Source organism: Phocoena sinus, chromosome 11 (assembly GCF_008692025.1).
Source record: "Phocoena sinus isolate mPhoSin1 chromosome 11, mPhoSin1.pri, whole genome shotgun sequence".
Lineage (NCBI taxonomy): Eukaryota > Metazoa > Chordata > Mammalia > Artiodactyla > Phocoenidae > Phocoena > Phocoena sinus.
Genome location: NC_045773.1, coordinates 83,320,637 through 83,346,157, shown reverse-complemented (window position 1 = coordinate 83,346,157; position 25,521 = coordinate 83,320,637). Strand labels below are relative to the sequence as shown.

Genomic DNA, 25,521 nt, shown 5'->3' with positions numbered 1-25,521 from the left:
TCAAGGTAGATAATGGCTGTGTCTTCTATCTCCCAGTCTTTCTCTAAGTTTACTGTCATGTCCAAGAAAGGCTCCAAGAAGCTATCCTCAAGATGAAAAGAAAGGCAAGAAGCACCAGAGATGTCACAGACAGTGCTGCGGTTTGCCCCAACCCTGGCATCTCTATGGAAGCCACGTGAATACTGAACTCGTTTGTGACCTTTGAGTACATCACTGGTGAGTCAACCTACTTGGCTCATTACAACAGACTCCTTACTCTCCTCTACAGCAGCGGTCCCCAACCTTTTTGGCACCAGGGACCGGTTTCAAGGAAGACAATTTTCCCATGGACGGTGGGGGGGGAGGGGTGGTTTCAGGATGATTCAAGTGCATTACCTTTATTGTGCACTTTATTTCTATTATTACATTGAAATATATAATGAAATAATTATACAACCCACCATAATGCAGAATCGGTGGGAGCCCTGAGCTTGTTTTCACTTGTCACTCACTGATAGGGTTTTGATATGAGTCTACAAGCAATTGACTTATTATGGTGTCTGTGCAGTGAAACCTCTCTGCTAATGATGACCTGTATTTGCAGCCGTTCCCCAGCGCTGGCATCACCGCCTCAGCTCCTCCTCAGATCATCAGGCATTAGATTCCCATAAGGAGTGCGCAATCTAGATCTCTCGAATGCGTATTTCAGAGTGCGGTGCATGCTCCTATGAGAATCTAACGACCCTGCTGATCTGACAGGAGGCGGAGTTCAGGCGGTAATGCGAGTGATGGGGAGCAGCTGTAAATACAGATGAAGCTTCGCTTGCTTGCCCGCCACTCACCTCCTGCTGTGTGGCCCTGTTCCTAACAGGCCATGACCCGTACTGGTCCACGGTCCAGGGCTTGGGGACCCCTGCTCTACAGGGAATTCGAGAGAACTAATGCCTGTTGATGACTGGGGAACCAGCCAAGCACGCTGTGTGCAAGGCACTGTGCCTCGTCACCAAGTACAACAGCTACAAGAGAGCATTTTTTAGGACACCAACATCTGAAACCAGAGGCTCTTTTCAGAGCCACTCATACTTTCAGCTTATGAGCGATAGTCTATTGAGATTTCATTTGTTATGGATTTGGGACTCTTCTTTGATTTAAAAAAATGTGTTTTTTTTTTCAATAAGCTTTCTAACTTGGAACAATTTTAAATTTACATAAAAGTTGTAAAGGTAGTTCCCATATACCTCACCATTTCCTCTGTTGTCAACATTTATGCATTTGTCACAACCTAGGAAATAACACTGGTACTTTACTGTGAATTAAACTCTAAACTTTGGGTTTCATTAGATTTTACCTAATGCTCTTTGTCTGTTCCAGGATCCAATCCAAAATACAGTTGACTCTTGAACAACTCGGGGTTTGAACTGTGCGCGTATACTTATACGCAGATATTTTTCAATAGTAAATACTACAGTGCTATACAGTCTGTGGTTGAATATGTGGATGTGGAAGAACCTTGAATATGGAATCCGACTATAAGGTATATGCTGATTAAACCCGTGTCATGTTGTACATGACATTTACTTGTAATGTCTCCTTAACTGCTCTGGGCTGACAGTTCCTCAGAATTTCCTTGTTTTCGATGAACTTGATAATTTTGAGGACTCATATTCTTTAGAATGTTCCTAACTTGTATTTGTCTGACGTTTTTCTCATGTTTAGACTGAGATTATGTGTTGCTGGGAGGAAGACCAGAGAAGTGAATTGCCCCTCTCAACACATCATATTAATGGCACATGCAAACCACGTGGTTTATCACTGTTGATCTTAACACTGATCATTTGCGGTAGTGTTTGCCAGTTTTCTCTACTGTAAAGTCACTCCTGTCTTCCCCTGCCTTTCCATACTCCACTTTGTTAAGTCTGGGGAGTTAAGTTCCAGCTGCTTGATGGGGGAACATCTATATAAATGATGTGAAATTCTTCTGTTTAGGAAATTTTTCACATATCCCTCATTTAGTCAATCACTTACATCAGCATTCTCAGATTTTAAATTTTCACATTTTAGTTTTTAATGCCATGTTCTAAACATAATCTAATTTTGTTCAATATATCTGTACAATTTCCTTTCAGTTTTCAAAATTTTCCCGTCCTTCTGTGCCCTTCTTAATCACATGCCTTATCTATGTACATTAATTCAAAACATGGTTGGCTTTTTCGTAACTTGATTGCTCCTCAACATATTACGTAGTTTACTTTCATCTTTTAATTTCTTACAGAACTCTATACTTCGTACCTGCTTCTGTATGTCTTATGTGTTTAGCTCTCACGTGTCTAACAATGACTTTAAAAGAATAACCAGCGACACTTTCTCCTTGAGATAAGGCAAACTGCTGAATTTTCTGTAACTTTATGACAGCCTACCTGTTCATTTGCTTTCCAATTTTTCTTGGTGTTTATAATACAGATCAAATGAAACCATTTGAAAGATCTGACAAAAACTCCCTAATAATTCCAATTATGGTATACCATGTCACATTCCTACCTCTAGTGAGACACTAGTATCCCTCCCCCACATGTGCCATTTAGGTTTTTGATGGACATTACATGTTAAGAAACATTTTCTAAGCACGTGTTAAACCACAGGCATCGCGAATACTTATCAAAATGAGCCTTTAAAAGGGTATTAGAATGCTGAAGCTTTGCTCTTTTTCTCTCACCCGATAGGCATCTTGAAGGGCCATGAACTTGACCTCCAGTAATAAAAAAAGCTGCAAAGAACCTCACGTGCTAGAATCAACATGATAAAGTTACAGGTTAACAGGTCTTTTCGGCGGCCTACTTTTGGAATACGTCACAATCACAGACCCAGACAGCCCAGGCACAGCCCTCAATGATAATTTAAGTGGCTCTGAAAAGAGCCTTTGGTATCTTCCTTCACCAGACGTTTAGATTGCTCAACGGTAACCTCCACGTGGATTACTTGCCCTGCACTTTGTGATGGTGGCTCTCGGTCTTCCTGGGCAGCAGCACGGCGTAGATGTTCGTCAAGACGCCACCCTGAGTGAGTCACACCACCAGGCAAATTGTTGAGTTCCTCATCATTACGGACTGCTAGCTGCAAGTGGCACGGGATAATGCGCGTCTTCTTGTTGTCACGGCAGACATTGCCCGCCAACTCCAAGATCTGAGCCGTTATGGACTCCAACACCGCTGCAAAATACACAGGCAAGCCAGCCGCAAGGCGCTCGGCATAGTTACCCTTGCGGAGCAGACGACAGATCCGACCAACCGGAAACTGCAAGCCTGCTCTGGATGAGCGAGATTTACCTTTACCGTGGGCTTTACCACCTTGTTTACCACGCCCACACACATCTCTAACAAGAAACCGCGACGCCAATACGGTGATCTGTAGCACCTAACGACTGGGCATATTTATGACGGTAGGGTGTGCTTTGCTTTCTGATTGGCTGATGGCCATCTATCCAATCAGAAATGCCCACGGGAATCACCTCATTTACATAACGAGAGTCCCAGATATCCAATCAGAAACTGGCCTCTCCACACGTCACTTGAGTGCTGCCCCTATAAATATCACCCTTTCCACCCAACCTCTGTCTTCGTTTTCTTGGCGTTTTTAGGAGCTGTTACACCTGTTAACGGTATAGCGCTTAACACTAGCTATGCCAGATCAGGCCTCAAGAAGTATTGCTGTTTCTAAGAAAGGATTTAAGAAAGCCATAACAAAGACTCAAAAGAAAGAAGAAAGAAAGCACAAGAGATGCAGGAAAGAGAGTTATTCGATTTATATCTACAAAGTGTTAAAGCAAGTACACCCGGACACCGGTATCTCATCGAAAGCCATGAGTATCATGAATTCCTTCGTCGCTGATGTTTTTGAGCGTATTGCAAACGAGGCCTCCCGCTTGGCACACTACAATAAGCGATCGACTATTACGTCCAGGGAGATTCAAACGGCCGTGCGCCTGTTGCTGCCAGGAGAGCTGGCTAAGCACGCTGTGTCCGAGGGCACGAAGGCTGTAGCGAAGTACACTACCTCCCTGTAAAGTTGCAAAGTGTAAGCAGGCTCTAGTTACAATCCAAAGGCTCTTTTCAGAGCCAGTCACGTTTCTGAAAGAGCTGTAGACTCAACGTAAGTAGGATGCTTACACGTAAACTTTTACTACTTAAGCTGCCGTTTGTAATTTAGTGACTTTCTACTGTATAGAAGCCCCCATAAGGCTCCAACGGTCTTCAGAAATCAACTGCAGCAAAAGAAATTCTTGAGAATCCTTTTTTACAGGAAAGTTTATGGTTAATACATGTAGAAAGTGTTCTTAGAGTGAAGGAGCTGTAAAGTATAAAAGACGCATTTGTCTCTATAAATGACTGAAAATTCTGTGAAAGGCCTGAAGGTGTGGAGAGATTTTGTAAAGTGCATTATCCTGGTTTTTTTTCTACTTCTGTATCTGAAAAGTTTGGATTCTGTAGGCCAGCGAAGTTGTTTGAAAGCTCGAGTGGTTTGAGGTCCTCAACTTGGGGTCTTTTTGCCCTGGTGACCTACGTTGTCCAGAGCATGTTGACCTGGGATGGGGGAATATTGCTCTCTGTCTCACCGGAAGCCAGCAATCTGGCTAACCACAATTGACTAGAAAACAGTAACTCAAACTCCTATTTTGGTTTTTTCTATAAATAACGGTGTGATCATTTGTGGGTGTTTTGTATGATGAATCATTTAAATAGGTGTTGGTGTCCTCTATTACTGAACTACCTGGACTCCACTCAGCAGACAAGCATTAAACATCAGTGGTAACAATCATGGATCAGAGCCCAGGCTCCAAGGCCCTGCAGTCTCACTGCTCTTCTCCCGACCCTGGCATTACATCCTCATGCTGGTCACAGTTCCAAGTGTTCACACAGGTCAAAGCAGTGGTAGGAAGACAGTCTATCTCCCTGGGTTTCCAATTGAGAGCAAATGAGGAGGACTTCCTCTCAAGTCCCTTCTCTAGAATTGAGCCTAGTCCCAGATGCTGCTTGAGTCATTCATCTGAAGGGAAATTGGGACAATGTGATTGATGTGGACCAGTTTACTTAATATGTGTGGCATATTTATTACATTTAGCTCTAGGTATTTTGTTTTCATTTCCATAAATAGTGTATTTCCCAATTCATATCTTCCAGCATCTTGTTTTATATGAAAGTACTGATTTCTGTGCATTTTTATATCTTATTATATCTTACTGAATTGACTAATGTTTGCATTGGCTTTCTGATATAATTCTGTTGGGTTTTACATGTTTGCAATGATGTCTGAAAATAGGAAACATTTCACTGCTTCCTTTCAATTTAGTTAGTTAGTTCACTTCTAATTCCTTTCACCTGATTTCAGTGCCTCATACCTTCATATCAATGTTAAATAGGGTGGCTGTTCTTGTTTTATCCTTCACTTTGCTGAAGATCTACACTATTCCTCGTTAGATATATCATACAATGACGGAGAATTCTATGTCTGCTTTATTGAGAATTGTTAAGAATGCATGTTGAAATTTATAAAATGCCTTTTGAGCATCTCTGGAGAATGAGCGTAGGCCTTCCCTCTTTATGTATATTATGATGAGTTATTTAAATAAACTTCTTAATAGTCACCTTTGCATTTTTTTATATAACCCCCTGCTTGGGCATCATATGTTACTCATTTAATGTTCTGTTGAACTCTGGTTGCCAATGGATCATTTACAATTTATACTTCAATATTATAAATTAAATTGATCTCTTTTCCCTTTTTTGTGTGTGCAGTGATGTTCAGGTTCTGGTACAAATTTTTATTCAATTCATAAAAATAATACGGAGGATAGATGTCCTTTTAATACTCTGGAAGTGTTTGAACAGCATTGGAATTCCCTTTTCTTTAAAACTTTGGTAAACTTCCTTTTTAAAACAATTTGTACTTGGTGCCCTTTTTCAGATGACAGTTCTTTGACAATTATCTTTATTTTTCTTTAATGAATTTTTTCTATTTAGAGTTGCTAATAATTTGTAATAAGTTTTGGTAAATTATATTTTTCAATACAATTTTTTAAAGATATTCTCTTAGAGATCAGCAAATCGGTCTCTAATGATTTTAACCTCCGCTGTCTTTGTAACTACAGCTCCTTTATTATTCTAAATTTTGTACTTGTGTCTTCTGATTTTTCACAAACCACAATGGTTATTGGTTAATCTTTTATTTTTTAAGTGTGTTTATTTATTTGCTATTTCTTTACTCTTGTATTTAGTTCTACTGTTTTCTTTTTCCTAATTATTTTTTCCCGTTTTTCATTATTTAGCCTTTCTGCTTCCACTAGTTCACTTTATTTTTGTTTTTCCTAGCTTCTTTAGTGGGATGCTAACTTTATAGCGACAGTCTTTACATTGCACAGTTTTGATACAAATGAATTTCAGTTACCACAGTTTAGTTAAATAACACCACTTGCCCAAAAACACAGTTCAAAGGTCATTGCATGGTGAGTCATTGCATAAACTACAAAATTCACTGCTCGCTCTTTTAGTTCACAAGTCACTGCACAAATAACACATACACACTGTGATCAGTGACCTAATCGTGTCACTTATTTTAAAATTCGTTGGCCAAAATTTGTTGGCATGGTTACTGCACATGTTATTCAGTTTATTCAAAAAGAGAAAGCATGTAGTTTAGTTGCCTCCTTGTCTTCCAGTGATAAACTCACATGAAAAAAATCAATAGTCAAGAGGGATTTGGCCAAGAAGATGAAAGTACAGCAAGACAAGAAAAAGTAATAACCCTGGAAGCAGAATTTGAATCGAAGGTAAATAGAGTTATTGAAGTAACAGTTGACCGGGGAAATGTTGACACTGTTGCTATGAAGAGACTAGCTATGCAAACCAGAGGAACTTAGTAAAGGCCAACTGATATAAATGTAGAAAATGGTTGTGATGAAAAGGAAGAAGTTCCAAAGAAAGTGACACTGGCAAAATACTTCATATTAAACGAATTCTCAGAGATATTTCATGGCAATAAAAATGCAAAGGATGAAATATTGGAAGCTAATCCAAACTTAGAAAGAAACATGACAATTCCCCAAAGCATAGGAAGGACACTCACTCTGTATCATAAGTTGCATGATAAGAAAAAAAATCAAGCACCATTCAACTATTTTTGGTAAGCTTTTAAAAAAGAAATGACACTAATTCTCACTGTTTTAATATTTAAAATTACAATGTCCTTAATATTAGTTTTCACTTCCCTTTATATTTATGATAGATGGTGAGTTTTTAATGTTTTGATAAAAAATTTTAAAGATCCTGGAACAATCATGACTTTTCCCATTGATTATTAAGACTGCTTTGCATAGTCACTTTTAAGATTTCACACTACCTGAAGGACTGCCTGCATTTACACTTTCTAATTTATTAATGTAAGCAGCATTTAAATCTATCATTTTTCCTTTGGGCCATGCTTCACTTTATTCCCACAAGTTCTGTATATATTCTGAATTTTCATTAGTGTGAGAGAGGTGCTAGGAAAAGCAGATTCCTTCACTTCCTATTAGGAACCTGGAAATCACTGTTATCGACCAGCAAAGCAGCTGGTCAAATTCTCCTTCCATCAGAGATGCAGACCAAATGCAGACCAAGGACCCAGCTTTACGGAACGTGGAGGGACAAACACAGGACGTTGGGATGGGTTTGCAACCTTCAAAGACTTTAATAATGTCAGAGAAATAAGAGTAAGGCTTTAGTCCAAGACAATTCATGAAAGCAGTGAAAACGCAGGTTTTTTTGTTTTTAGGTTAAAGTGCTTAAGAAAGGTGCTGTTTGTCCACCCACGTCTCAATCCCTAAGTCATAAAGGACTGGCAAGACAGAATTTTCTGAGAAAAGGGCCACAGCAAAGTTAGGACTCTGCTTTAAATATGATAAGGTTTGGTTTGGGAACTGGGGAAAGTAGATCCTTTAGGTGCTACCCTCCCTAAGCTACATCTGGCTGTTAACTTCACCCTAAAATCATTGCAGTGGTTACGCATTGAGATTTGCCATGGAAGCAGGGGAGATATTTGCTGTCTTTCCCTGATTCTAGGCTGTGGTTTTGTTGTGCCACAGAACAGAGAACATAATGGATGCCAGTAAGATGAGGGCTGGAAAAAGGGCAGAGCAACTAGGCTTGTTTAGAAACCCAGATGCTGTAATTACCCAAAAGCCACCACAGTGCCTCTGAATTCAGAAAAGAAGAGGGCTGGTGTAGCCCTCAAAAAAGAGACTTTCTATTCTCAACTCAGATGGGTCCCTGAGGTCTACAGGGCAAGGGAAACCCTCCCAAGGAGCAGGGCCAGAGGAAGCTAGATCACACCAAGCCCTTACTGCATCGTTCCGGCAGGTGGACATTGCTAGCTCTTCAGTGCAGGGCTGGTCATAGACAAGTGGCTGCATTTTGTTATTTTTCCTTATTTTGTTTTCCGAAAAGGTTTTAAAAAATTGTTTCCCTTTTCTTCACTCTTCAAACATTCACTGAGAGAGAGAGAGAGAGAGAGAAAGAGTGTGTGTTCGTGTGTGTAAGAGAGGAGGTCCTTACTCTCACTGTTTCCTTCCTAGTTTAGTGAGGCAGATATAAACACACAAGGTCATTTTAGCTGATTATGAATGAGAGAGATAATAAGGTGCCTAAGGAAAGCTTTGTATTGTCTGTAATTTACTCTAAAATACTTCTATCCAGATAGTGTGATGTAAATTTTGTGTGAGTCGATGTTAAGGTAAACCTTAGGATCTGTGAATGTAGTAGGTTGAGTGTCCTGAAAAAGGACATGTCCAAGTCTTAACCCCTGGCACCTATGAATGTGACCCTTGTTTGGAAATAGGGTGTAGTTAAGAATCTTGAAACGAGATCATCCTGGATTTAGGGTATACAAGAGAAGGGAGAGGGGCATCAGAGATGCAAAGTAGAGGACCATATGAAAACTGAGGCAGGCAGAGGTTGGAGTGATGCAGCTGCAAGCCAAGGACACCGAAGATTGCCAGCTGCCACCAGAAGCCAGGTAAGGCATAGAATAGATTCTCCCTCAGCGCCTCCACAAGGAATCAACCCTATTGACACTGTGATTTTGGACTTCTTGGCCTCCAAAACAGTGCAAGAATATATTTCTGTTTTACGCCAACCAGTTTTTGGTAACTTGTTGCAGCAGCCCTAGGAAACTAATAAATGGACTTTTCTAATGAGGAATTCACTCTCCAGAAGAGGTTAGTCATCATCTGCCCCACTACAAGTTCTTTTCACCCACTACAAGTTCTTTAGCTCTTCATCTCCAATCACACTAGAGGGCTGATGGTTAGCAGAAGTAATGTGAGAAATTGTTTCAGTGATAAAAACAATAATAATCAAGATGTGTGTTTCCAGCAGACACACATGCATGAATTGAGTGGGATACCCTAGTAACCCCAGTATCCTGTGGCTGTAGAATTGGCATCCTTGATGAAGCAATCAGTCTAACAGCCAAGGAAGATTCAGTTATCTGCTCCCAACTGGATTATTAGTGGAATTCTGCCATCTGATTTTTATATCATCTGTCTCTAGTCTACTTTATATGTAAGGTATTTGCTGGAATCCTTAAACAGGGGTTCTTAGCTTTTATTGTATTATGGATTTCTTTGAAAGTCTAGTTGATCCTATATACATCTTCTTAAAATAAATTTCTAAGTACATAAAGTAAAATATGAATTTTAATAATAAAACAATGCCAGGTTGAAACAGTTTTAAAAATATTGTTTGATACAGTAATATTTGTGCTTCAGATAGCAAGATCAAAATTATAATATTCTGAGGTTGGGATGAGCATAAACAATATTTTGATATATCTGGTTAAGTGCTAGGACTATAACTATGGTTTTCATTGGCAATAAAGTCACAGGTATAGCTAATGTGACTGGTCTATTTGCTATATTCAAAACTGAAAGAAATACTAACTTTCAGTTAATGGTTAGTGACAATATTTTTCTTATCTAAGATTACTTTGTCAGTTGTATGGAGAGTGGATTTTAGAAAGAAAACATTAGGAGCAGTGAGTCTAGTTAGAGACAGTAACCCAGGCGAGGGATGATGGGGGCTTGGACAAAAATGTTGGCAGTGGAGATGACAAAAGAAGTCAGATAATAATAAAATATTTAGGAAATAAAATCTCCATATGTTGTCAGAAGATTGAAATGGAGGTTGAACAGAGGGCACTATCAAGGAAAAAATACATTTCTGGCTTGGAAAACCATGTGATTGGGGTGGCCCCATGGATATAGGGAACATTGGAATTTGAAAACAGGTCTGTCAGGATACACTGGAAACCCTTGTGGAGAGAAATTTTTAGAGATGGATGAGCACCATCAGGGTGGTAATATTAAGTAAGCAGTTACTGGTCTGCAGTTCATGGAAAGCCCTGGACTGCAGATACAATTCGTGAATCATCTGCTGCAGGTATTTACAGCAAGGGTATGACTTAGGTTGCCTAGAGAAAGAGTTTAGTGCTACAGTGTCCAATATGGTGGCCACTAGCCAGATGTGGTTACTGAGCACTTGAAATGTTGCATGAGATATGCTGTAAGTATAAAATACACATTGAATTTCAAAGTCCTAATTTTTTAAAATGTAAATCATTATAATTTAACCCTTATTACACATTGACATTTTAGATAAACTGGACTAAACAAAATATTTGATTAAAATTCATTTCACTTTTTTTTTATGCTATGTGGGTACTGGAACGTTTAACGTGACATATATGATCAGTATTTGTGGCTTGCATTATATTTCTACCAGACATTTGTGAAATTAAAAACTTCTGCTAGGATACTGTAAAAATAGACCACAGACCAGGAGAAAATATTTTCAAATCATTTATGTGAAACGGGACTTGTGTCCAAGAAAATAGAAAAAAGAATGCTTGTAACTAAACAATAAGAAAATAACCCAATTAAAGAATAGGCAAAAGAACTGGACAGACACTTCACCAAAAAAATTTACAGATGGGGGTTTCCCTGGTGGCGCAGTGGTTGGGAGTCCGCCTGCTGATGCGGGGAACACGGGTTCGTGCCCCGGTCCAGGAAGATCCCACATGCCGCGGAGCGGCTGAGCCCGTGAGCCATGGCCGCTGGGCCTGCGCGTCCGGAGCCTGTGCTCCGCAACGGGAGAGGCCGCAACAGTGAGAGGCCTGCGTACCGCAAAAAAAAAAAAAAAAAAAAATTTACAGATGGTAAATTAGCATACCAAAAGATCCTCAATATCATTTATTAGGAAAATGCAAATTAAAACAATGAGATATTAAACATCGATTAGAATGGATAACATCCAAAATATTGTACATTACCAAATGCTGAGGAGGATATGGAGCAACGGGAACACTCATTCATTGTTGGTAGGAATGCAGAATGGCACAGCCGCTTTCGAAGACAGTCTGACAGTTTCTTATAAAGCTAAACATACTGTTGAGCCTACCATCCAGCAGCTGTGCTCCTGGTAATACTTACCCAACTGATTTGAAGACTTATGTCCACACATAAACTTGCATGTGAATAGTTATATAACAACTACAGCTAAAAAGTGGAAGCAACTAAGATCCCTTCATTAGATGAATGGATAGACAAACTGTGGTTTATGCATACAATGGAATACTAGTCAACCATTAAAAGGAACAAGCTCTTAATTCACATAACAAAATGGGTGAATCTAAACACATACTGCTAAGGCAAAAACCAGCATGGAAAAACTGCTTGCTTTTCAACTCAAGAGTTGACAAGGATTTGGGAGCTATACAGACATCTGCTGTTTCACAAGATCTTATGGGGGCAGCTGGGACCCCTGCTTGGAGATGATGCCTCCCCTACCAGACAATGTGGCACAGATGCCCCATCTGTTAACTCCTTGGATGATTCCCAGTTAAGATATTCAGAGGTTCTTGTAGGGTCTGTTTCTGTGCAGAAATGTAGGGCACTTTTTTTTTTCCTGTGGAGTTTTAGTACACATATTCTACCAAATGATATACTAAAGTATTTTTTAACTGTAAGGTAGACACACATGAGCACGAAATCTTGTTATTAAAAGGGAAGAATGAAAAATATAAATTAACGAATTGAGTCCAGCTAAACTACTGGTTTGTGGGAAGTAGTAATTTGATCTTTTTTAATGTTAATTTCAGTGTCATTTGTCACTTTTTAATGCTTGTCTGCTAAGAGTCCAGACGATCGTGACAGAGTAGATCTTCCACCCAAAGTCCCTTGACTTGATAAACACCCTATGACCTAATTTGGAACATGTTAGTATTGGAGTCCAGTAATATAGGACACAAACACCAATTTAATGATCCTCTCATAAAACAAAATGCAAGTGATCCTATTATAACTTGGAATAAAAGTAACGCCCCCCAAAAATTCAGTCAGTGTTACTTGTTTGCCAGTCGGTTGTGGTTAGCCAGATTGTGTGACTCCAATATGGATTACTTGATATGGCAAGACCTCCACACCCCAATATCAAGCTGTTTTTAACAAACAGCCTAGTTTAGACACCCCAATAATGTACAGATGATATCACCAGACCAAGGAACTATTGGACTCGAAATCTCAGCAGATGTAGGGCACCTAACCTGATCTATAGAAAGAATTTCCACATACTACAGAAAATGTAGACCGGAAGCAAAACAGCCTTAACACTCCCATGCTGAACTTGCCTATGTTCTTTGTCTTTCCACAGCTTCAGTTCCCTTTCAGTCTCTCGATAGAAAGTACTTAAAACAGGACATAACCCAGAGAAGAGCAAGCCACGTTTCTCATGGCACTCGACCCACCCTCTCTTAAGACAGACTTAAAGGAGCTCTGTTCAACTCAAGAGAGCTCTATTCTTTGATATGCTTAAGAGATCCGGGATTTCACCTGAAATCATTCTGGTTAATAGTCACGTGAGACGGACGAGTTATCTACGTATTTCTTAACCACACTAAAGGCAGCAAAGTGAATCTGACAGTTGCTAGCATAACAGCTATAGCTCACTCTAAGAGTAAGCCTGCCCACACACACTGAGCAGCCAAGCAAAAAGCCTACAACTCTCTAGAAAGTTAAGTGGCTCTTAAAAGAGCCTTTGGGTTACAAGAGTCTGAATTTCTTTACTTGGAACTACTGTATTTACTGACAGCCTTGGTGCCCTCGGACACTGCGTGCTTGGCCAACTCCCCAGGAAGCAGCAAGCGCACTGCTGTCTGGATCTCCCTGGATGTGACTGTCGAACACTTGTTGTAACGCACGAGGCGGGACGCCTCCGCTGCAATGCGCTCAAACATATCAGTAACAAGTGAATTCATAATACTCATAGCCTTCGAAGAAATACCAGTATCCGGATGAACTTGTTTCAGTACTTTATAGATATAAACTGAATAGCTCTCTTTGCGATATCTCTTGCGCTTTTTCTCCTCCTTTTTCTGAGTTTTAGTCACGGCTTTCTTATAGCCTTTTATGGAACTAGCACTGCTCTTAGAACCCTGTTCCGGCATGGCCAACCTACAACTCTAAAACAGAAAACCAGTGGCAGTTGCTCTGTTGAAGCGTGATATTTATATCCACGGAGCTCAGCTGACGTATTGGGCAGCTCACATCTGATTGGGTAATGGGTAGTGACGTGTATGTAAATGAGGTGATTCCAGTATGATTCTCTGATTGGATATAAGGGTATCAGCCAATCAAATAGTAAATCACAACCCACCGTGAGACGATAAATAGACCCCGTACCTGCCCTAACGGTATTTGTTTCCATTATAACAGATTAGTATTCCTATAGTAATGTCTGGACGTGGCAAGCAGGGTGGCAAGCACGCACTAAGGCCAAATCTCTTTCATACAGAGCCGGCCTGCAGTTCCCTGTGGGCCGAGTCCACCACCTTCTCCGCAAGGGCAATTACGTCGAGCGGATTGGGGCCGGCACACTGGTTTACCTGGCAGCGGTTCTGGAGTACCTGACGGCCGAGGTCCTGGAGCTGGCGGGCAATGCGACCCATGGCAACGAGAAGATGCGCATCATCCCACGTCACCTGCAGTTGGCCATCCGTAATGACGAAGAGCTCAACAAGCTGCTGGGCGGTGTGACCATCGCTCAGGGCGGTGTCCTACCCAGCATCCAGGCAGTGCTGCTGCCCAGGAAGATCGAGAGCCACCGCCACAAGGTTCAGTGCAAGTAACACTTCACAAGTTGCAAAGCCAAGTGAGTAACCTGAATGTCTAAAGGAGAAAAGCCCCAAACTGAAACCAAAGCCACTCACAATTACTGAGAAACAGGTTAGGTTTAGAAAGAGACTACAGACCAGTGATTGGCACCAAAAAAGAACTCACCACAACTAACGCTAACAGAACTCTGGACTCTGAAAAGTATGTAGCTCCGGTGACACCCCTGAAACAGTTTAACTTCATAAAAATTTTTACAACAAAACTCGTGAACTTGGGTGTAAATTTTTTACATTTCAGAGTAGATAGAGCAAACATGCTAGCGGGCTCCTGGCGGGATCGGGGTGGGGTTGGAGGAGATGCCATTCTCCTTGGGGAAAGAAGCAAATTTCGGATTGTTCTGACAATGAACACAATTCCCAAGAAAGAATTAAGACGCATGATCTTTAGGGAGGATAAAGTTAGACTAAATGAGTGGATTAAAAGCAAAGAAAGACTTGTGAAGTTGCAGCTTTTGGCTTAACTCATGTTTGGAGAGCATGTCAACAGAATGTCAGCCAAGCAGCTAGCAAGTCAGTATGCATCACGGCTTCTTGTTCTCTCAAGTGCTTTCTAGCAAGGGATTTCCAAGAGTTCTAGGATGGTTCTACATCCTGAAATCTCTAAGCATGACATGTTAAGCCAAAAGATAAAAGACATACTTGACAGCTAATTACATGAAAAACAGCAAACAGGTTGATAGTGTGTAGGATAAATCTCAAGACATACCATTTTAATGGTACAATACTATCAATATTAGAGTGGGTAAGTAATGTGACAAGGCAGCTTTCTACCACCAATTATTCAGGAATAGTAGGCACTGAATTCAACATTTAACCACTGAAAATGAAGCAAAATATTTTGTTGATCTTTTAGCACTGCCTATGAGTAAACACCCACAGAGACAACTGACAAATAAGAAAGCAGCCAAATACGAACTTTTTGTACGAAAATGAAAGCATCAAAAATTTCCAAACACAAAACAAAAATCTACATGTTTATAATTTAAAAATTCCTTAAACAGTTGCCAAGTTAAAATTTGAACACTACTCTTGTCTATAAACGTATACCCAAACCTATATATAGAATCGAAGTGTTCTAAAATTACAAAAACATAGTTTAAAAAAAACATTTTAAAATACTGATGAAGTGTAAGAGTTTCTGGAAAAATATAAATTGCTTAAATTGAACCTAGAAAGCAGTGAGGACTAAGATAAATGGGAAAAAAAGTTGATGAGCTACCATCCTCTTAGATATTTAAGGAAAAGAGCAATCTATGGCTAAGGAAGTGGCTCCAGATTATGAAAAAATATGTATTTTTGAAGAAATATAAAATTTAATGAAAAAAGCATGCTACTAAGTGCAGTGCAATATTTTTTTTTTTTTTTGCGGTATGCGGGCCTCTCACTGCCGCAGCCTCTCCCGCCGCGGAGCACAGGCTCCGGACGCGCAGGCGCAGCGGCCACGGCTCACGAGCCCAGCTGCTCCGCGGCACGCGGGATCCTCCCGGACCGGGGCACGAACCCGCGCCCCCTGCATCGGCAGGCGGACTCTCAACCACTACGCCACCAGGGAAGCCCAATATGTTTTAAATAACCCATAAATCTCCATTAAATGTGAACTAACTTTGGCAGCCCATTAAAAAATTACCAAACAATGACAAATGGGGATCTAAGAATGTGAGGTTGCTTCAATGTTGAGTGAAAGCAAGCAATTCACTTTATAAAGCCAAAGGGAAAAATAGTCTTGTTAAACTCAGAAGATGCTTAACATTTGCTAGTGTGTTTAGCTGGATAGTTTTTGTTTCTTAGTGGAATAATAGTAGTTACTGTTAGCAGACTTTTTATTTTTTTTTAATTTTTTTTTTGCGGTACACGGGCCTCTCACTGTTGTGGCCTCTCTCGTTGCGGAGCACAGGCTCCGGACGCGCAAGCTCAGCGGTCATGGCTCACGGGCCCAGCCGCTCCGCGGCATGTGGGATCCTCCCGGACCGGGGCACGAACCCGCGTCCACTGTACGGGCAGGCGGACCCTCAACCACTGCGCCACCAGGGAAGCCCTTTATCATATTTTAACACTATTCTGGACTATGTTAGACAAATCATTTAGAAATATTAAAAGGATTCTGCTGTAACAAAAGGGAGATAAAATTAGGTGCAAGTAACACCTGCAGGGTAATGCTTCACAATTAACTGGGAAATAATTATATTGGAAATCAACAGTTCTCTTCAGAGCCATCTTTCAGAAAAGGAGCTGTGACCAAGTTTCAAAAAAAATAACATTTCAATGAGTCATTTATATTCAATGTAATATTAATTATGGCTACTTCAAAATGCTGGTGTTGCAATTAGAACAGTCTTTAACACCATACACAAAAATAAACTCAAAATGGATTAAAGGCCTTAAATGTAGGACCGGTTACTAAAAAACTTAGAGGAAAACATAGGCAGAACACTGTTTGACATAAATCGCAGCAATATCTTTTTTGATCCATCTCCTAGAGTAATGGAAATAAAAACATAAATGGGACCCAATTAAACTCAAAAGCTTTTGCACAGCAAAGGAAACCATAAACAAAATGAAGAAGCAACCCACAGAATGGGAGAAAATATTTGCAAACAATACGACCGACAAGGGATTAATCTCCATAATTTACAAACAGCTCACGCTGCTCAATATCAAAAAACCAAACAACCCAAGCAAAAAATGGGCAGAAGACCTAAATAGACATTTCTCCAAAGAAGACATACAGATGGCCAAGAGGTACATGAAAATATGCTCAACATCACTAATTACTAGAGAAATACAAATCAAAACTACAATGAAATATCACCTTACATCAGTCAGAATGGCCATCATCAGAAAGTCTAGAAATAATCAGTGCTGGAGAGGGTGTGGAGAAAATGTTGGTTTACATTCCCACCAACAGTACATTCTACACTGTTGGTGAGAATGTAAATTGATACAACCACTAAGGAGAACAGTAAGGAGGTTCCTTAAAAAACTAAAAATAGAGCTAGCGTATGATCCAGCAATCCCAGTCCTGGGCATATATCTGGAGGAAACCATAATTCAAAAAGATACATGCACCCCAGTGTTCACTGAAGCACTATTTACAATAGCCAAGACATGGAAGCAACCTAAATGTCCATCAACAGATGAATGGATAAAGAAGATGTGGTACATATATACAATGGAATGTTAGCCATTAAAAAGATGAAATCATGCCATATGCAGCAACATGGATGGACCTGGAGATTATCATACTAAGTGCAGTAAGTAGGACAGAGAAAGACGAACATATATGATATCTCTTACATGTGAAATCCAGAAGAAAATGATATAAATGAACTTATTTACAAACAGAAACAGACTCAGAATTAGAGAATGAAGTTATGGTTAAGGGGGAGGGGGGAGAGGGGGGAGAGTAGGGGAGAGGGATTAGATTGGGAGTTGGAGACTGACATATACACACTGCTATATTTAAAATAGGTAACCAGCAAGGACCTACTGTATGTCACAGGGAACTCTGCTCAATATTCTGTAATAACCTAAATGGGAAAAGAACTTGAAAAAGAATAGATACACGTATAACTCAATCACTATGCTGTACACCGAAAACTAACATAACATTTGTTAATCAACTACACTTCAAAATAGAATAAAAATTTAAAAAGAATTTTTTTAAATGCTGGTGTTAATCTTTTATCCTCAGTTCATGCAAACTGTTATACGAGAAGCTATTTTAATAAGTAAAATAAAATCGTGCTTTTTGGTGATTGATAGCAGTTTTTCATTTATAATTTCAGAAAGCCATACCAAACACTTAGTAAAAGAATTGTAATATTCCACTGGAATCAGACTATGGAAAAATTGGGGAGAAGAAGGGGGGTTAAAGACATACGAAATCAGGAGAAACAAGGACAAATGAGGCTTGATGCTGAAGCCCAGAAGGGGAAATAAGTACGTCTGATTACTATCTAAATGGGTAAATGAGGAGCCCAGGGGTTAAGTGAGCAATCATGCTCTAATGCAGTCTATTACGCAAGACGGGGGAAACTGCCTTGCTGCTGTGAGTAATGAGTTACACAAGCAGCAGCACGGACGGAATTCAAATACACAGATTTATATTCAATGCAGTACACTGAGTTTTTCTTTTTTTTCCTACAACACATTAAGAAATCCGTTTTACTATATGAGCAAAATCACACTCAGAAATACACATGCATACAAATAACTTAAAAGTTTTCATAAACAATATGCCACCGTGGAAGGATTCTGAGATTACTGTTCTTAATTATTCCGTTTTGTTCAACTGTTCTCTTGAGTATCCTACTTCACAAATGGTTCATGATTTGCTGTTTGGAACGCTGAAATGATAGGAACGGCTGATCCAAGCAGCTCATGAGGCACACAGGTTTAGCCAATAAAGAAACTGCACTCGCTGGGCCAAAATGTTCATTCAAAGAGTGGGAATGCCACCCAATCTTTCCTGGGATTCTCAGACCTGGAAATTGAAGGGACGCATTTGTATAGGTGCAGAGCAATCTGAAGACTTTAGAAAATTAATCTAGAGCCGTTAGTGGCTAATCTCTTGTTCTTAGAACAAATTAAGAAAATGAAGGCAACATCAGAAAAAAATTCTGTGGCTGCTGAGATTCCACGCTCTAAGGACTTAGTCCCAGTAACTTTTCTTTCTGTTCTCAGGGTTATTCAGGTTACTTTTTTTTTTTTTTTTTTACGTTACACGGGCCTCTCACTGTTGTGGCCTCTCCCGTTGCGGAGCACAGGCTCCGGACGCGCAGGCTCAGCGGCCATGGCTCACAGGCCCAGCCGCTCCGCGGCATGTGGGATCCTCCCAGACCGGGGCACGAACCCGCGTCCCCTGCATCGGCAGGCGGACCCCCAACCACTGCGCCACCAGGGAAGCCCCAGGTTACTTTTAATGTCTCCCCTATCTTTCCTTAATATATTTCAACTACGTGTTTCACTTGCAAGCACATTTGTCTGGCAAATTCAAGGGACAGCTTTCAACTTGGCACAACGAAAACCCTCTGTCCAGCACCACTGTCAATGAAATGTGTTTGGTCATTAATCTGGGTCCTTCATCTCAGTACTTTTTTTAGTACTGAAATGAAAATGGCCTTGTTTTTAATCATGGTGTACCATTGAGAGATAAATACAGAATAAGGGAGAGAGAGGCAGAGGAGAAGGATAAAATTTAGTTAAGGGATGGAATTTTCCTCCTTCTTCTAATGATATAAGGCAATTAAAAGACAAATTTAACACCAAAAAAGGAGTATGGCTGGCCCTTTGAGAGTATTTGTGGATCATCAGAACATTCTGACGGGGTCATCCTCTCTGGGTGGGGATCCATTCCATGGAGTCATCTTTTCAATCCTTACCTCTACTGCCAGAATCCATATGAGGGCAGTGAGATAACGTCAGTCTGTCACTCATGGTTCCTTCTCTTACCCAATGAATCAGCTAAAATCTTGAAATTTTATCAGACCTGGATCACATTTAACTAAGTTTGCCTCCAAGCCCTTTCTACCCAGTAGAAATAAAAGTGACACCCTCTTGTCTTTTCCATCTTGAACTTTACTTTCTTACATGGTCCAACTAAACTCATCAGTGTGTTAATCAACCAATAGTATATGACCATCATATACTAACGGCACCCAAATAACATGATGCTGGAAATAAGAGCTAAGCTTGCTGCATTCACTGAAATATAACAGTGATATTAGATCACAGTTTTCCCCTTAAAAATATCTGGCAGCAAAATTTAGGTTTTCCCAAATGAATAGTCTCTCCTCTTGTTACCATAAAGAACTATAAAAAATAAATCCTGTGTGATATAAGTCATTTCATTCCTGATACCTTTCTTCTGATTCTCCTTAATCCCAACCTTTCAGGTTCTGCTTGGATTCTAGTTGGTATCTGTGTTCATTCTGGGTTATCCAGGATCTCAGATCATCTCAAGGGCCCCAGTAGGGCCTAAATCCAGTAACAAGTATTCTTATAAGAGACAGAAGAGAAGACACACAGAAGAGAAGATTGCATGGAAGATGAAAGCAGAGATTGAAGAGATGCAGCTACAAATCAAGCAACACAAAAGATTCCTGGAAGCCACCAGAAACTAGAAGGGAAGCATGGGACAAATTATCTCTCAGAGCATCCAGAAAGAACCAATTCTGCCAGCACCTGATTTTGGACTTCGTCCTGCCAATATTACATGAGAACAAATTTCTGTTGTTTTAAACTACCCAGTTTGTGAAAATCTGTTATGGTGACCATAAGAAATACACTCTGTTAAGAGGATGAAAAGACAAGATACAGGTTCAAAGAAAATAGTTGCAAAATACATACTTGATAAAGGGCTAGTATCTAGAATATATAAAGAACTTCCAAAATCCAATAGTTAGAAAATGTTAAAGAATCCAATTAGAAAATGGGCAAAAGCATGAAGGGACATTTCACCAAAAAGGGTATACAGACAGCAAATAAGCACATGAAAAGGAATTCAATACCATATTTTATTAGGGAACTGCAAATTAAAACCACAATGAGATACCACTATTATCTCACACCTATTAGAATGACCAAAATCCAAAACACTGACAATATGAAATGCTAAGTAGGAAATAAAGCAACAGGAACACCCATTCATTGCTGTTTGTAACACAAAATGGTATGGCCACTTTGGAAGACACAGTTTCTTACAATAGTAAACGTTGGCTCTTTGATCCAGTAATAGTGCTCATAGCTATTTATCCAAATGAGTTTATATGTACATTCACACACATACACACAAACTCTTTATAGCAGCTTTATGCACAATTGCCAAAAACTGGAAACAACCAAGATGTTGTTCAACAGGTGAATGGATAAATAAACTATGTTACACCCATACAACGGAGTATTATTCAGTGATAAAAAGAAATGAACTATCAAGCCGTGGAAAGGCATGGAGGAATCTTAAATGCATACTGCTAAGTGAAAGAAGCAAGTCTGAAAAGACTACATACTGTATGAGTCCAACTAATCATATCATGGAAAAGGTAAAACGATAGAGATAGTAAAAAGGCCAGCAGCTGCCAGGGTTTGGTGGTGAGAGGGGGCAGGGATGAACAAGTGGAGCACACAGGATTTTTAGGGCAGGGAAACCCTCTGTATGATACTATAAGGTAGATACACGACACTATGCATCTGTCAAAACCCACAGAACTTTACAACACAGAGTGAATCCTAACACAAACTATAGACTTTAATAATAACATATCAATAGTGGTTCATTAATTGTAACAAATGTACCACACTAATGTAGACGAAGAGGAGGTACATGAGAAGTTGCTGTACTTTCTGCACAATTTTTCTACTTTAAACCTAAAACTGCTTTAAAAAATAAAGTCTATTAAAAAAAAAGCCAACTCCAAAAGATTACCTACTATAAATTCAATTTATAGTACATTCTTGAAACGACATAAGAAACAGAGACTATATTAGTGGCCCAAGAGTTGAGGAGGTGGTAGCAGAGAAGTATCTGTGGCTATAAAAAGGCAACATGAGGGATCCTTGCGGTGATGGCAATATTCTATATCCTGATTAAAGCATCAGCAATATCCTGGTTGTGATATTGTACTAAGTTTTGCAAGATGTTACCTTTGGGGGAAACTGAGCAAAGGGTGCATGGTATCTCTCTGCATTATTTCTTACAACTGCATGTGAATCTACCATGATCTCAAAATAAAAAAGTTTAATTTAAAAAATTTGTAGAATGCAGTGAAAGCCATGCCTAGTGGGAAATTTAGCACTAAATGTTTATATCAGAGAAGGTAAAAGTTCTCAAATCATTAATCTAAGTTTCAATGTTAAGATATGGAAAAAGAAGAGCAAAGTAAGTTCAATTAAGCATAAAGAAAATAAAAACAAGAGGAGAACTCAATGAGATTAAAACAGAAAAAGAACAGAAAAATCACTGAAACAAAAAGTCTTTTAAAAAGACCAATACAATTGAAAAAGCTGTATCAAGACTGATAATAAAAGAGAGAAGACACAAACTACCAATCTCAAAACAGGGGATAAAATAACAGACTATTAAAATGATAATAAGGGAAAAGAAACTAGCAGAATTCATCTAAGATAAATTACAGAAATTAAATATTCTTATATCTTAAAGAAACTGAAATAGTAATTAAAACCCTTCAGGAAATGAAACCACTAGATCTAGATGGTTTCACTGGAGAATTCTACTGAATCTTTGAAGAAGAAATAACACTGATTTCACACAATTTCTTCCAGAATATAAAAGAAGATAAAATACTTCCCAACTCATTTTATGAGTCCAAAATTACCCTAATACTAAAATCAGACAAAAACAGTACAAACAAAAACTAGACCAATATTCCTTATGAACATTGATACAATATTAGCAAATCAAGTCCAGCAATGTAGATCAAAGAATGTAAGACTGGTTCAATATTCAAAATCGATCAGTGTAACCCACCATATTAACAGTATAAAGAAAAACAACATGATCACATCAGTGAATGCAGAAAAAACATTTGCCAAAATTCATCAACCTTATCTGATTAAAAACTCAACAGATTAGTAGAAGAGAAGTTTCTGTGTCTAATGAAGGGCATCTACAGATATCCTACAGGTAACACCATAACTAATGAAGAGACGCAATGCCTCCCCATAAGGTCAAGAACAAGGCAAAGATATCCATCCTCACCATTAAATTCAACTTCACATTGAAGTCCTCCACTGCACAGTCAGGCAAGAAAAAGAAAAAGGCATATGGATCTGAAAGAAGGAAACAAAATTCCTTCTGTTCAAAGATGACATGATGGTCTGTGTAGAAGAAAACAAGGAATCTACAAACAAAACAAAACAAAAGAAACAAAAAACCTCCTAAAACTACTAATAGCTGCCAGGTACAATGTCTAAAATAATTTTGAAAAAGAAGAATAAAGTGGGAAGAGTCACTCTCCCCAATTTCAAGATTTATTATGTATTACAGTAATCAAGGCTGTATAGTAACAGGAAAGGGATAGACAAATGTATCAGTGGACCAGAACAGAGAACCCACAAATTGTCCCACACAAGTATGGCCAACCGATTTTAGACAATGATGAAGAGAAATACAATGAAGAAGAATAGTTTTTTCAACAAATGATGATGGAGCAACAGGCAAAAATAAGAACCTCCACTTAAGCCTCAAACCACTTACAAAAAGTAACTCAAAATGGATGGTAGAGTTAAATGTAAAATATAAATCTATGAACCTTTTAGAAAAAAAGATATAAAAATATTGGGGATCGAGAGCTAGGCAAAAATGAAACCCAAACGATCCAGAAAAGAAAAAGTTGGTAAATCTCATCAAAAGTAAAAACTTTTGTTTTGTGAAAGTCCCTGTGGAAAGGATAAAAAGACAAACTATAGACATAAAAGAAATATATGCAAACTTCATATATGACAAAAGCCTCATTTTTAGAGTATATAAAGAACTTTCCAAGCTCAATAGTTAAAAACAACAACAAAAAAAACCCCAAACTCAAATTATCCCATTACAAAATGGGCAAAATGTCACAGAGACATTTCACAGAAGACACAGAGATGGCAAGCAGAGCACATGAAAAGCTGTTTAACATTAATAACCATTAGAGAAATGAGATTAAGACTATGATGAGATGTTAATATATACCCATTAGGCAACTAAAATTAAAAATAGTGACAAAAATGAAATGCTGGCATGAAGGTGGAGGAAAATATTTTGGTAGTTTCTTAAAAATCTAAACATATGCTTACTGTGTGATCCAGCACTCCCACTACTGAGCATCCATCCCAGAGAAATGAAAATTTACATTGACACAAAAACCTGAGGGTGAATGTTTATACCAGGGTTTTGTTTATTTGTTTTTGATTTGTTTATTTTGTAGTGGTCAAAGCTTGGAAAAACACTAATATGTCCTTTAATAGGTGAATGTTAAATATGCTGTTGTTTATCCATACCATGGAATACTATTCAACAATAAAAAGGAACAAGCTACTGATACATGCAACAACTTGGATCGATCTCTGGGGAATTATGCTGTGTGAAAATAAAGTCAATCTCAAAATGTTATATACTGTATGATCTCATTCATATAACATTCCAAAATAACGAAATTATAGAGATAAATTATAAATTATTACTCACTTCTTGCTGATGTCCTAGATGGTGGGTAAACAGTAAACACTCCTTTGATGGAAGAACTTGAAATGGCTCTGAATAAACCCTTTGGGTTCTAGTAAAACAGCCCAATAGCCTTGCAGTTCTCTGGGCAGTACTAGAGGCAGCGAATTCTAACTTGCGGTGTTTCCCAGAAAACTTGATCCTACTACCACAGCTGGATTTTGAAAAAAAGTTGCTTTAGGAACTCGCCAAACAAACACAACTCCTGTTGTAATGTCAACATTTGCAGTTCTCGCTTTTCAATCGCCTTTCTGAGACTCACAAAAACCCTTCAGAAAATCAGTCATTGTAACGCAACTTGGTCTCTAAGAAAGACTGATGATTTACATGGATGCTCTGGGAGGGATTCATTTATAGTCCATATATTCAAATGAAGTTTTGAAACAACCAGGTCTGATTGGAGGATGATTATAGTAGAATAAAAGTAAAAGTAGGACTGCCAATTCAACTCTCTGATTGGATAAATGCCTCCCTGACATCAGCCAATCAGAACACTAACCACACCTTATACCTTAGTCAAGCAGCTAAAATAGCCTGCGGGTATTTCCCTCAATCGTGTGTTAACTCTTGTTTTTCAGCTTTCTCTGTTTTGGAGGTGGGGAGCAGGTAGGCAGAAGTTCATCGTGTCTTCTCCTTGGCTGGCGAGGAGCGAGTCTGCTCTGAGCGAGGGTCGATGCAAGGCCTGGCAGACAACATGGCAGCTACAAGTCAGGCATCATCCTGCCTGACTCTGCACAACCATCGCCCAAGGGCGGGCGTTCACTCCGATATTTGTTTTTTTTGCAGTACGCGGGCCTCTCACTGTTGTGGCCTCTCTCGTTGCGGAGCACAGGCTCCGGACGCGGAGGCTCAGCGGCCATGGCTCACGGGCCCAGCCGCTCCGCGGCATGCGGGATTCTCCCGGACCGGTGCACAAACCCGTGTCCCCTGCAACGGCAGGCGGACCCTCAACCACTGAGCCACCAGGGAAGCCCTTTTTATTATTATTATTATTATTTTGCAGTACGCGGGCCTCTCACTGTTGTGGCCTCTCCCGTTGCGGAGCACAGGCTCCGGACACGCAGGCTCAG

General features: G+C 39.4%; 2 protein-coding genes and 2 pseudogenes across 2 annotated transcripts; 2 read left to right on the top strand and 2 right to left on the bottom strand.

The window, feature by feature from the left end:
• Positions 1–2,951: 2,951 nt before the first annotated feature.
• LOC116762201 lies at positions 2,952–3,489 on the bottom strand (annotated as a pseudogene).
• A 166-nt stretch (positions 3,490–3,655) lies between these two features.
• Positions 3,656–4,039, top strand: LOC116762200 (histone H2B type 1-A). The gene has a single exon (XM_032648939.1). The coding sequence runs from the start codon at positions 3,656–3,658 to the stop codon at positions 4,037–4,039; it is 384 nt and encodes a 127-aa protein (XP_032504830.1).
• A 9,083-nt stretch (positions 4,040–13,122) lies between these two features.
• Positions 13,123–13,506, bottom strand: LOC116762246 (histone H2B type 1-A-like). The gene has a single exon (XM_032649024.1). It carries the CDS (start codon positions 13,504–13,506, stop codon positions 13,123–13,125), a length of 384 nt encoding a protein of 127 aa, XP_032504915.1.
• Positions 13,507–13,792: 286 nt separating this feature from the next.
• LOC116762070 lies at positions 13,793–14,187 on the top strand (annotated as a pseudogene).
• Positions 14,188–25,521: the final 11,334 nt, after the last annotated feature.